Raw genomic sequence first — 12,921 nt, forward strand, 5'->3', positions numbered from 1 at the left:
TCACCAAATCAATCACAAGGTTAATCCTAATATTTTTCAGACAAAAACACCTCCCAAGACTAGAATCTCCAACCACTCTCAGCACATAATCACTCTACTCTACATGAGTGTGATGTGAGGAGTGATTATTAGAGTTCAGAATACATTCCTTATCTAGACATCTCCTATATCAAGGCATACACTAACCACATTATCACCAAAAATTTTCCTTGAAACTCTTTTACCATCAACATTCTACATGTTATCTCAGAATAATTATCATCCCAAGCTAAACACATTAAGTACAAGTAAAAAAAAATGCACATCATTCATGCATAGCTTCATACATCATATTTTTAACATTAACCCAATCAATCACCAGTTAAAGTAAGGAATTAAAATTTTGTAGCGATTCTCGCTTAAGCTAGATTGGTCTCGCTTAAGCTAAACTTCGAACAGAGAGCAAAGTGAAATTTTGTTATTCTCGATTAAGCTAAAAATTCTCGCTTGTGCTAGACTAATCTCGCTTAAGCTAGAATAGCAGATTTTCACTGATTTCAGCATGCAAAAACCCAAAATTCAAAACAACAAAAGTAAAAAAAAAAACATAACCACGAACATCAAACTAGCATTTGAAGCACGATTCAAAACCAAAAACATGCAACACACTAAAAAAAGTATTTTAAAGTCCTAACTTCTCTTACCTTCTCTGAGAGTTAAACTTGAGAGGGGAAAACATTACAAAAAAAACACCACAACTCCAAAATAAATTAAAGAGCTGAAAAAAACTAAACACAAGATTGAAGATTAGGTTCCATAGAAAAAACGGTATTACTAACATGTAAATACCCTTTATCAATGTAGTAATGATAGTCATCAATAAATTAATGACAAATTTTTCATTTATTTTCTATCTATTATCTACCGGTCAAACTTCATGGTAAGAATCACATTTAAAAATAATTATTAAAAAATCAACTCATTGCACCATTGCACTGACAAAAAATTAGATCACAGCATAATTAAAAATTTTGTAGACTAACAATGTAAAGACTATTTTCTCATTTAAAATTAAAAATCATGCTAAAATTATAGTATCAGGAATTATATTAAGGATGTTTTATAATAAAAATATAAATAATGCTATTTTGATCACTTTTTTAATTCAATTTTAATTTATTTCTCTAGTCATTATTTAATTATTATTATTTTATATAATAATTTAAAAATAATTGAAATAATAAATTAAAATTGAGTAAAAAAATATCAAAATATTATTATCTTAACATATTTCAATGTTATATCCAGTACTTTAAAATATTATATGAGACGAGTATCAATCTACTTATAAAATATAAGTTAATTAGAATCAATCTTAAAAAAAGTGTCAGTCTATTGACTTGACTAGTGTATATTCTCAAAAAGTAATATTTTATATATTTTATCCATAATCAATATTATATATATATATATATATATATATAATATAATTTATTTATTAATTATTTTATACTTAAAATTTGGATTTATTTTCTATAATTAATTTTTTAAGAATATATTTTGTATAATTATTTTTTTAAATATATAATTTTTATAAATTTAATAATATATATAAAAATATTTTAATTTTAATATTTTTCATCGATTGAGAGAATTTAGTTTGAATAATTTAGATAAATTCATCACCCAATAATCCACTAAAAAATTATTTTGGTTGAATTGGTTAAATTTTTGTAATTCTTTATGTAAAGTCCAATAAAATGTAACTAAGTGGATTGATTAGGTCAGTCATTAAATTAAATCATAAATTTGTTCAATATATATATATATATATATATATATATATATATAATTCAATTTGTCCGTAACTTAATTATAAGTGTGGATCTCAAGTTACCTATTATAATTTTTTTATCAAAATTAGTTTAAATTAGGTTGAATACATGATACTAAATAAAAGACAATATGATTGAGTTGGATTGAGTTATTTGATAATTCGACTTAATGATAAACTAATCATTTTAATTTTAAAAAATATATTAAAAGGGTAAAATAATAAAACAAATATGGACCTCGAAAAGAGACTTTCTTTCATATACTAGAATAAAGACAAGTACTATTGTGTATGCAATTTTTTAAATATTAATAAATTATTTAAATTTTAAAAGTAGTAATTAATGGGGTAAAATTGATAAAATAAAATGTGTATATAATTCTAAATTTTAGTTATTGAGATAAAAAATATTACAAGTAGTATTGTGTAAATAAATTTTTTTATTATGAGTAATTATTTAAATTTTAAAAAATAGTTATTAAAATGATAAAAAAATAAATAATTATTTTACAGTGAGTAAGTATTTGAATTCAAAAATTAGTTACTAAAATAATAAAACAGATTTTTTTTTATTAAAATTGAAAAAATAAAAAAAGACATCAAAGTGGTGTATCCTTCTTTATATATATATATATATATATATACTAGCATAAAGTTGACAAAATAATTATTTTAATTAAAAAAAACCTTTAATTAAAGGGTAAAATTATAAAACAAATGTGGATACTAAAAGGAGGAATCTCATTTTTATATTTTAGTGTAAACACAAACATTATCATATGTGTGTACACAATCTTTAAATATTTATAAAATTTTAAAATTTTAAAAGTAATAATTAAAAGAGTAAAATTGAAAAAAGTAAAGGTGTATGTAGTTATGGATATAACTATAGATAAAATACATTTTAGTTATTGAAAAAAAAAATATTAGCATGTATTTGTTTTTATAGTTATCGCTTATGTTTTTTAATTAACACGATTTTCTAAATTTATGTAATACAAAATGAATGATTTTAGATTAATACAAAAATAATTAGAAAGATTTATTTTTCTTTCATTACATGTGAATCAGAGAGAAAGGTGGATTTTTCTTCTTCTTCTTTTTTTTTGTAATGGATCGATGTTTGTATCCCATCTCTTTTATTTTTCTATATTTTTGTATTTTATCCAAACTCATTTCTTATTTATTTTCTTTCTTTAAAATTATCTTAATAGGAAAATGTGATATGGAAAACTTATATTTTTCACATCTTGAGACAGTTAACGGAACTATTTATAGGGAGACACATCATCAATAATAAAAATTCAATTTATTTATACTTATCAAAATAAAATTTTAAGGTAAGAAAATTATGAGTTTTTTTACTATATGGGTTGGTCAAGTCGACTGTCAATCGATTAATGTGATTTTTTAAATATTTTTTTATTAATTAAGTTGTGATGTTTAGCATATAAAGATATGTATAATATAAATCGATCGTTGATGATTTAAATAATGTTCAAAATATATTACTATGATGTAATGATCACTTTGGAGATTATAAAAGAAATGTTTAACATCAGAGTGGAAGGAATAACAACACTTATAGTCATTGTCCCTGTTTTGTCTATTCAATAAGTTATTCAATAAGTGACTATCTCATCACTCAAATTTGTCTTCTTTTGTTTTTCTTTTTTCTCTTTAATTTTTTACTTATTCATCCACCATATATGAAGAAGTTTCATCGAAAAGCTAATTACAAATTCCATGTATGACTTTCTATGTAATGGGTTACAACTTGGAACTTATATCCTTTACACATAATTATGTAATGGGCAACTTAGATAAAAACTATTAAGCATCTAATCATAATAATAATTATTCACAACTTTTGTTAAATAAAATATTCATAGTATTATATGATTAAACTCAAATTGTCAACCGAATAATTAAGCAATAAACCGCGTTATGATAGATTTATTTTTTCCAATTTTTAGAGTAAAATACAGAGCAATATATTATACTTACTATACTAAATTTCTTAAGCAATGACCCCCCATAGAATAATGTGATTGAAATTTAATTGGGATTCTGATGGAAAAGCACAGAAAGAAAGCTCCAAAGACCGAACAATATTGTATCCACATCTACAGTGTTACCCAATTATAATAATATATATAAAGTATTAGTACAAACTACTACACTGTGGACTTACGCATACTTTCGTGTAATTTATTACTTATTAAAAAACATAAAATATATGTAACATTGCCATATTGGAGTGTTGTGTTGTGGTGTTTTGAAACAGATATAATAGACTTTTACGTGGCGTTGAATCACAAGATTGTCAACAAAAAAATAATATAGTCCAATTGGTTGTAAGAGCCTTGACATTGTCGTGAGAAAGGAAATAATAACGTTCACATTTAAAAAAAAAGAAAAGAAAAGGCAGAATATAAATGATCCATAAATTAATTAATGATTAAATTTATGTGTATATGGTGGGATGCAAAAAAAAAAAATGACATGGATTATATGAAGAGCCGTTTCCAATCTTCCATGCATGCATAAAAGTGAAACATATTACTAAATTTCCAAGTGTAAGGTTCCTAGCTATTTCCCACTCAGCCTCCATTAGTTTTCCAAAAATAATGCCAATGCTTGAATGTGAGAGATGCATGCATATGCATATACATTAAAATCTACCTTCCCTTCCACCTTTCTAGATCCATATGTCACAACAACAAACATCGTCATCGTATTCATTTTTCTTAACATTCTACTCACCATGTTTTGTTTTCTATTCTACGGTAAAACATGCAAGTTAATTTCGTCTAAAACTATGCCTATAAATGAATTGCTTGCAAGAACTAAGTCCCTAAACATGAACTCCACTTGAAAAGTTTGCATGGTCAACACAAAACAAAACCACTCCTCTTCACACCCATTGTTTTAATTAAATTATACTGAATATGTATATAGTACTCATGCACAATTAACAACTTCTTTTCTCAGAGAAGAATTATAATATGTTGTCTGTAGCCATGTACGTTGGTTGGTTCTGCCAACTTTATTCGGACATGTTTGGACTATTTTATATTTTTAATTTGTATAGTCATTGGTGCAAGGGAGTCACAGTCTGATTGTTCACACTCCGATTCTTCTGATATCTATATATGTATGACATATGGTCCTCGTATAATTAATGCACAACATTTCAAATCAAATCTTCCCTTAAGTTATTGGGATACTAATAATATATATGAGTTCCAATACATCAACTTAAAATTTGTAATCCTATTAAACAGGTTTGTAAGGTGAGGTTTGCACCTCACTTATATATTATGAAATTATTGATATCATGTTAGAAGTGAATTTTAAGTTTAACTCAACCCTACCAAACCAACTTGTAAGATGAGGTTTGCACCTCATTTATATATTATGAAATTGTTTTATCTCTAATTAATGTGAGACTTCTAACACTCATGAAACTTCATATGTTCAAGAAAATATTTGACTGTTAAGGGTTCAATTTCTATGAAATTTCCGCATAATTATGCTCAAGTAACATGTATATAAGTATATGATGCTATAAATAATGTATCTTTTCTAAATACTTTGACCTTTACCCCTTATTGGCGTGGATTCATACATAGTCACGTTATATTCTGTTTGAAAAGGTAAATCACCTCACAATTATCTTAATCTTGAAAACATATACATAAACAAAAAGCTCCTTAACTGATTTTTTGCTTATTTCTTCAACAAAAAATTCATCTCCTAACTAAAAGGAATCGAAACTAATTTAATAAATGATGAATTTTCATAAATTTCCATTTAAATATGTATAAAAAATGAGATATTATATATATCAAGTTACATCAACGCAAGAATTTCCTAAAAATAATAACTAGTAAGAAAAGAACTAGATATATGTATTCTTAACGATAATTAGCTCTTATAAACCACACATTATTAAACTTATTACATTTATATTGTTTTATGTTTTTTCCAGGGTGTAAAAAAGCAAGTTGGGTCTACATGCATTTGAATTATTTATTTTTGTTTACCCTAGAATCTAGGGTCTATGACATCACAGTGACAAGTGATGCAAATTGAGACATCTATAAATACAAGTCCAAGCCTTGCATTTTGATTGCACTCATCACTTCATCATACTTATACATACATAGATACATACACACACTCTTTATAACCTTGTTCAACATGGATCCCAACAATTATACCAAATCATATTACATGGCTAACCAAAACCAAAACCAAAATCGTCCCATGTTGGTCTCAAAAATTGGCATCATAGGGGCTGGGGTAAGTGGGTTAGCAGCTGCTAAACAATTATCTCATCACAACCCTATTGTTTTTGAGGCCTCAGATTCCATTGGTGGGGTTTGGAGCCATTGCTCCTACAACTCCACCAGGCTTCAGTCTCATCGTCGTGATTATGAATTCACCGATTTTCCTTGGCCTCAGAGGGACAACCCTAATTTTCCCACCCATTTCGAGATACTCAATTATCTACACTCTTATGCTCACCACTTTGACATTTTCAAGAACATCAGGTTCAACTCCAAAGTCCTCCAAATCCGATTCTCCGGCAACCGGGAAGTCACTCACTTTTCAAGCCTGCTTCCCGGTCAGCCTGTGTGGGAAGTTGCTGTGCGAACCAATAACTCAGACACCATTCAGGTATGCACAAATTATTACCTTCTCAAAAACCACACACTTTCGCTAGGGTTTCACAAATTTAAAGTTATACATTTTATACATGATTGATTTCAGTGGTATGAGTTCGAGTTTCTGGTGGTGTGCGTTGGAAAATATGGGGACACACCCAAGATTCCATCGTTTCCACATAAGAAAGGGCCACAGATATTCAAGGGAAAAGTAATGCATACGTTAGACTACTGTAAACTTGACCAAGAAGCTGCTACTGAACTTCTGAGAGGGAAAAAGGTGGTAGTTGTTGGTTTCAAAAAGTCTGGTCTTGATTTAGCCATGGAATGTGCACGGGCAAACCAAGGTAATAATAATAACCCATCATTTACTATATATAAATTCTCTTTGGAAAAACCTTTATTTAGTAATAAAAAATAAGAGATTTTTTTTTTACAAATAAATATATTTCTCTTTTAAGTACCTTTAAAGAAAAAAAATAAAAACAAAATTATCTTTTTGATCAGTTATGAATTTATGTACAAGTTAAACTCTATAAGCTATTTTACTTTAACTATTTAAAATATTGTTTTTAATGCACACCAACTGTTTGAGTTATGTAACAATTACATTTATTTTTCTTCTTGTTTTAGAGGTGTTTATGAAGAAATTTTCTCCAAATTGACACTATGAATTCACGCTGCATCAATATGTAAAAATATGTGACTTTTCAACATATTGAGCCTAAATTAATAACATCATGACTGTTTTTTATTTGCAATAATAACGGCTGATAATTTACATGTTTTATAAAAAAAACAAATCATACTAGTCTATAACTTGTTGCTAAATATCATATTCTAAACATCGGAAGCATTAACTAATTTATCACTTTAATTAGTTATACACCTACAGTATAACTCAGAATAAAATTGAATTCAAATATGGTGTTTTAATTTTGAAAATAAAGAAAAATGCTGTTTAAACATTTGGTAGAAGATGTAAAAATTGAACGGATATAATATATTAGATGCTATGTAACAATATTTTTATGAAGTGAAAGTGAAAATTATTATGTTTTATTAGTTATTTGTTGTTTAAATAGTGTTCCTCTCAAATTATTGTTATTGGTTAAAATGTACTTGTAATGAAAAAGTTTTATTTCTCTCTAAACTACTATAAAAATAAACTTCGTTTTTAAATTAAATTAGACAGTGTTTTGTCCATGTAAAGTGATGACAAATATCTATTTCAATAAATAACATACAGATTGTTTTTCGTGTAACAAATAGAATTTTATAGTGGACTTTAATATAATCTTTATACCATTTGTTGAAAAAAATATTTTCTACAAATTTCATAAAATAGAGATACAAAATATTTTATAATTTAATTTAAAGACAAACATATTGTCTTACAAAATGTATTTAATTGTAATAAAATTATTTATACTGTAAACAAAATATATGATATTTGCTAACCTTTTATGATTTTGAAAAGAAAAAAATATATAAAAAGAAATAAGTGTTGACTAATCAATGTGAAAGCTGGCAATTATTTTGTGCACGCATGTGACTCGATTTTCTTAAAAATTTCTTCTGTTTTTCTTCCAACTTTTTATTTTCCAGTTTGGGTTATCAAAGAGGTGGCGTTCAATAGCTTCAATTGAACACGTTGCCTTTTATTTATCATGTGGAAAATAACGACATTGTTTTTCTTGTCAACCTCTTTTTCATATTGCCACTATTACTTTTTGTTTGGTTTTCTTTCACAATGTCATTTTCAGTTCCTATGCTTATAAAGCACCAAAGACGACAACATTAATTTTCCAAATGATTTTTGGTTGTATATAATTTATTGCTTTTTCTTTATTGCTAAACACAAGTAGGGGCTTTATTTTCCAAAGTTGACCTGCGTGCTTTTGGTTGCACACTACATTTTTTTTTTTATGTGTGAAAGATGTTTTCACTTACCTACTGTTCTTTTCTTTTTATTTAGTATAATATTGTATATGAAGCTTTATACGAAACGAATTCATAGGTCAGAAGTCATATAAAATAGAATTCCACAAATCAGTTTTGACTTTGACAAAAATGTTTAGACATGGCTTTAAACGACCGGTTCCAACCTTCATCTTCACCCACAGACATGAATACTACGTGTGACAGTCTTATATGAAAAGTCCACTAAAATTTCAACACCTCATGTCATCCATAACTTCAATAAATAATGAAAAATCATTGACATGTAGATGTTACCATGCTATGGATAGAGAGGGATAAGCGTTAATTATTGTTTAAAAGAATAAGATAAATTTGGTGAGAAAAGTTTGACGTGGACTAAAAATAAGAATTTAATTTAATTTAAATTATATAAGTGGATGCAAACGAAAATTATTTTTATGTTGGATATATTATTTCAATGGTTATAGGATTATAATTGGATCATTTATTAATTTTCATGCTCGAGACTCGAGATGTATATATCTCGTCGTGAGGGGATGTGTGAGAAGTCTTACATCAACCAGAAATAAAACTAATTTAGATTATATAAGTGGGTACAAACCTTATTTTAGAATTGATTTTGTCTCAGTTTTTTTTTTTTACTAATTTAAATGTTTATATTCTTTTTTGCTTATAATAATAAATTAAGATAATTTTCATTTTTTTTTTGGTTAAATTGCAACGTGCATAACAAAGTTGTTGGTGTATTGTTGCGAAGGACCTGAAGGAGAAGCTTGCACCATGGTTGTAAGGACTTTGCATTGGACAGTTCCCCATTACTGGATTTGGGGATTGCCTTTTTTCATGTTCTTCTCAACAAGATCTTCTCAGTTTATCCACGAGAGACCAGATCAGGGCTTACTCAGGACTCTTCTCTGCCTCATGTTATCTCCACTGGTAAATTTCCATTCAAGTTTTTTCACTATTCTGAATGGTTTCTAAAAGCATAGCTAATGTTTTTTTTTTTTGGGTTATGTTATTCAATGAGCAATAATAGAGGCGTGGAATTTCAAAGTTTATTGAGTCCTACCTTCTGTGGAAACTTCCATTGGAGAAGTATGGATTAAAACCAGAACACCCCTTTGTGGAGGATTATGCATCTTGTCAAATGGCCATCATGCCAGAAAATTTCTTCTCCGAGGCTGAAAAAGGCAAAATTGTCTTTAAGAAGGCATCAAAATGGTGGTTCTGGAATGGAGGGATTGAATTTGAAGACAACACGAAGCTGAATGCTGATGTAGTGATTCTTGCAACTGGTTTTGATGGAAAGAAAAAACTCAAAACTATTTTACCAGAGCCTTTTAGTAGCTTGTTGGAGTACTCTTCTGGCATTATGCCTTTATATAGGTAAGAAGGACTCTTCCATTCATTGTGCTTTCTTCCATACAAAAAATACATTAGGAGAATGTATTACACTCTTTTAAAACTGCAATTTTTTAGATAATTAAAAAAAAAAAAATTGTAAGTAACAGCTGATTCATGTTTATGATGATAGGGGAACTATTCATCCATTGATTCCAAACATGGCCTTTGTGGGTTTCGTGGAGAGTGTTTCAAATCTTCACTCATCAGAGCTACGTTCCATGTGGCTTTCTGGGCTGGTGGATGACAAATTCAAGCTCCCAAGTGTGGAGAGCATGCTTTCACAAACAGCCAAGGAGATAGAAGTGATGAAAAGATCAACAAGGTTCTATAAGAGGCACTGCATTTCCACTTACAGCATCAACCATAGTGATGAAATTTGTAAAGATTTAGGATGGAGTTCCTGGCGGAAGAAGAACTGGTTATCCGAAGTATTTGGCCCCTACAGCATTCAAGACTATGCCAAGGAAGATTGAATATACAAGCTTACTACCACTCTCTTAGTCACTGCATAAATACTGGTCGAATAGTAGTAATAATGATGATGATAATAAAAATAACTGCATGTTCTCTAAGAAACAAAAATTTAAGGCTAAGTCGAGAGCCAAATGTTGTTTAGATACTTAAGAGTCATGTTCCATGAATGCAGTCAAAACTCATTCAAGGTTACACTTTGTTCACATAAATCATATGTATTTCTGAACGGAAACTTGTTTGAAATAGCAAATTCAAATCATATAGAAACTGTGGTGGAAAAGATACATATATAATCTCACTGTATTTTTGGCAAATGAAGGCATTATTTCCATCCGGAGAGGTTATAATCTTTTTCTCTCTACATGTCATCACCTCCAAGGAATGTGATCAAAGGCTCCAAAATCAGCTATATAATTACAGAGCTTACAAACTTAAAATTCACAGTTACAAAAGAATCAAAAAGCCTCAAAGGCTCTGAAGTATTTTCAGGGTCTCATCAATATGCTTTTCTGGTTGGAATTGATTGTTGTAGACAAGCTGGACCACCCCATTTTTATCAATCACATAAGTCTCTCTTCCAGGCAATGATCCAAAGAAATCACCTGGCACTCCCCATTCCTTTCTCACCTTGTTGCCCTCATCACTCAACAAGGTAAATGGAAGTTTGTATTTGCTGGCAAATGCCTACATAATGTGAAATGCAAATCACTAAAAAAATTAATATGGTTGATTATAAAAATGAAAAACAGAAACCTCTGATCTTTACCTTGTGAGAGGAAGCATCATCACCACTAATCCCAACAACCACTGCTCCTGCTTTCTTGAACTTCTCATACGAATCCCTGAAAGCACAAGCCTGCAATAAAGAATAAATTACTCCCTCCAATCCGTATTATAAGACATATGAAAGAAGTTGTTGGTCATTTTTATGAGACCTTTTAGAATTGCTATGCAACTTTAGATTTCATTTCTTTGTTTGTTACTTCTAAATATTACAAACATTTATGTTTTGTATTAATATATAGTACTCAATAGGGATACAAAGTACCCAATCATCAGGCAGCGAATCTGGTAGATTTTCTCAAAGGAGTTATTTTCTACGCTATCTTACATGGATAAACCCAACAGGGGTTGAAGTGCTATCTATTTTTCATTACCCTCCATTTGCAGCATGCACATACAACACTGGAATTCAAGTCATGAGAACAACCTAAATCCTTCTCTCCCCTTCCTTAGCAAAAGAACAATAAGACCTTTTCCTATTCCCTTTTGTTCATTCATATGCTCCATATCTAGTGCATCACACATTCACCATTCACTGTTGAAATATGTGAACTATTCCTACATTGACATTGTGTGAATTTACCTGTTTGGTACAGCCAGGGGTCTCATCAGCAGGGTAGAAATACACAACTACTGGCTTTCCCTTGAAGCTGGAGAGACTCACATTCTTCCCATTCTGATCTTTGAGTGTGAAATTCGGTGGCTTTGAACCTTTATTCACCTATCAAGGAATATAGAACACAAAAAAGAAAAGAAAAGAGACGGTGGTGGGTGGTAAGTAAGAAGTAAAAGGCTAAGTTATTAGCAACATGAAAAAAGGTGATGATGAGAGAAATGTACCTTGGCGAAAATGGAGGGTCTGAGGAAAGAAGAAGAGGGGATTGAGGAAGAGGGAGAATGAGAGAGCTTGAGACCGAAAAATTGAGAATTTGAAGGCGTGGAAGAGAGTGGGAGGTTTTGGGAAGATGGGTAGTTGGGAGAGTGAGAACGAAGCAAGGTGGGAAGATAGTGGTTAGGGAGAGAGAGGGAAGCCATTGGTGAGGAACAATGCGAAGAAGGAAATGGTGAGTGAAGATTGGCTTTGGTGTAAGGATAGAGAGAGAGGAGAAGGATAAGGAAAAGCGTTAATGGCTGGTGAATGGTTATTGGTGATGATAGAAGATTCGCTTTGTGGCGTGGCGTGGCGTGGCGTGGACAAATTCTGACCCCAACACCTCTGTACTTTTTAGCTTTAACGTTAACCCTCGAATGATCTTCCATTTTAGATAAATTAAGCGAGTCCAATTCTCTATTTTTTCTTTTATGTTTTATTGAACATTAAAAATATATTATATATTAATATTTTAAATATTTTTTTAATATATTTTAAAATATTAAAATTAGTGATAATCAATATATTATAAAAAAATAATAAAAAAAAATTTGACAGAAAATTCAAATTCAAATTAAGCATTTATGTTTAAGTCTATTAAAATTTACTTTTATTGTTTGTTGTAAATAATGGAAGGATTATATAACTCTTTTGGTTAAATATGTTTTTGTAAATAAAAGTTAGATTTAATTCCTTAAGTGTTTGAGTTAAATATATTATGTAAAAAGAAAATATTAATAACTATTTCATATTCAATAAAAATATGTAAAGTTCATTTTTGTATTTAAATAATTTTTATTTATTTGTTTTTTATTATTTTATGATGTAATTAAAAAGAGAACAGAAATATAACATATATACATTAACAAAATTCTTTTATATATATGATTACAGATTATTGATTAATTAATTAATATATAATAATACCTCATTAGTAAATAAAATAGCCGGGATGGTTA

The 12,921-nt window shown here is 29.0% G+C and overlaps 2 protein-coding genes across 2 annotated transcripts; one reads left to right on the forward strand and one right to left on the reverse strand.

The window, feature by feature from the left end:
* The first annotated feature begins 5,966 nt into the window (after window positions 1–5,966).
* On the forward strand, window positions 5,967–10,534 carry LOC114176142 (probable flavin-containing monooxygenase 1). Its single transcript, XM_028061078.1, has 5 exons — window positions 5,967–6,499; window positions 6,593–6,833; window positions 9,188–9,366; window positions 9,467–9,816; window positions 9,965–10,534. Exons 1-5 carry the CDS (start codon window positions 6,020–6,022, stop codon window positions 10,305–10,307), a joined length of 1,593 nt encoding a protein of 530 aa, XP_027916879.1. The 5' UTR covers window positions 5,967–6,019; the 3' UTR covers window positions 10,308–10,534.
* Window positions 10,535–10,544: 10 nt separating this feature from the next.
* On the reverse strand, window positions 10,545–12,270 carry LOC114176143 (peroxiredoxin Q, chloroplastic). The gene is made up of 4 exons (XM_028061079.1): window positions 11,932–12,270; window positions 11,675–11,812; window positions 11,075–11,164; window positions 10,545–10,992 (listed from the first exon to the last, which is right to left on the reverse strand). The coding sequence occupies exons 1-4, from the start codon at window positions 12,124–12,126 to the stop codon at window positions 10,774–10,776; spliced, it is 642 nt and encodes a 213-aa protein (XP_027916880.1). The 5' UTR covers window positions 12,127–12,270; the 3' UTR covers window positions 10,545–10,773.
* Window positions 12,271–12,921: the final 651 nt, after the last annotated feature.

Source organism: Vigna unguiculata, chromosome 3 (genome assembly GCF_004118075.2).
Source record: "Vigna unguiculata cultivar IT97K-499-35 chromosome 3, ASM411807v1, whole genome shotgun sequence".
Classification (NCBI taxonomy): domain Eukaryota; kingdom Viridiplantae; phylum Streptophyta; class Magnoliopsida; order Fabales; family Fabaceae; genus Vigna; species Vigna unguiculata.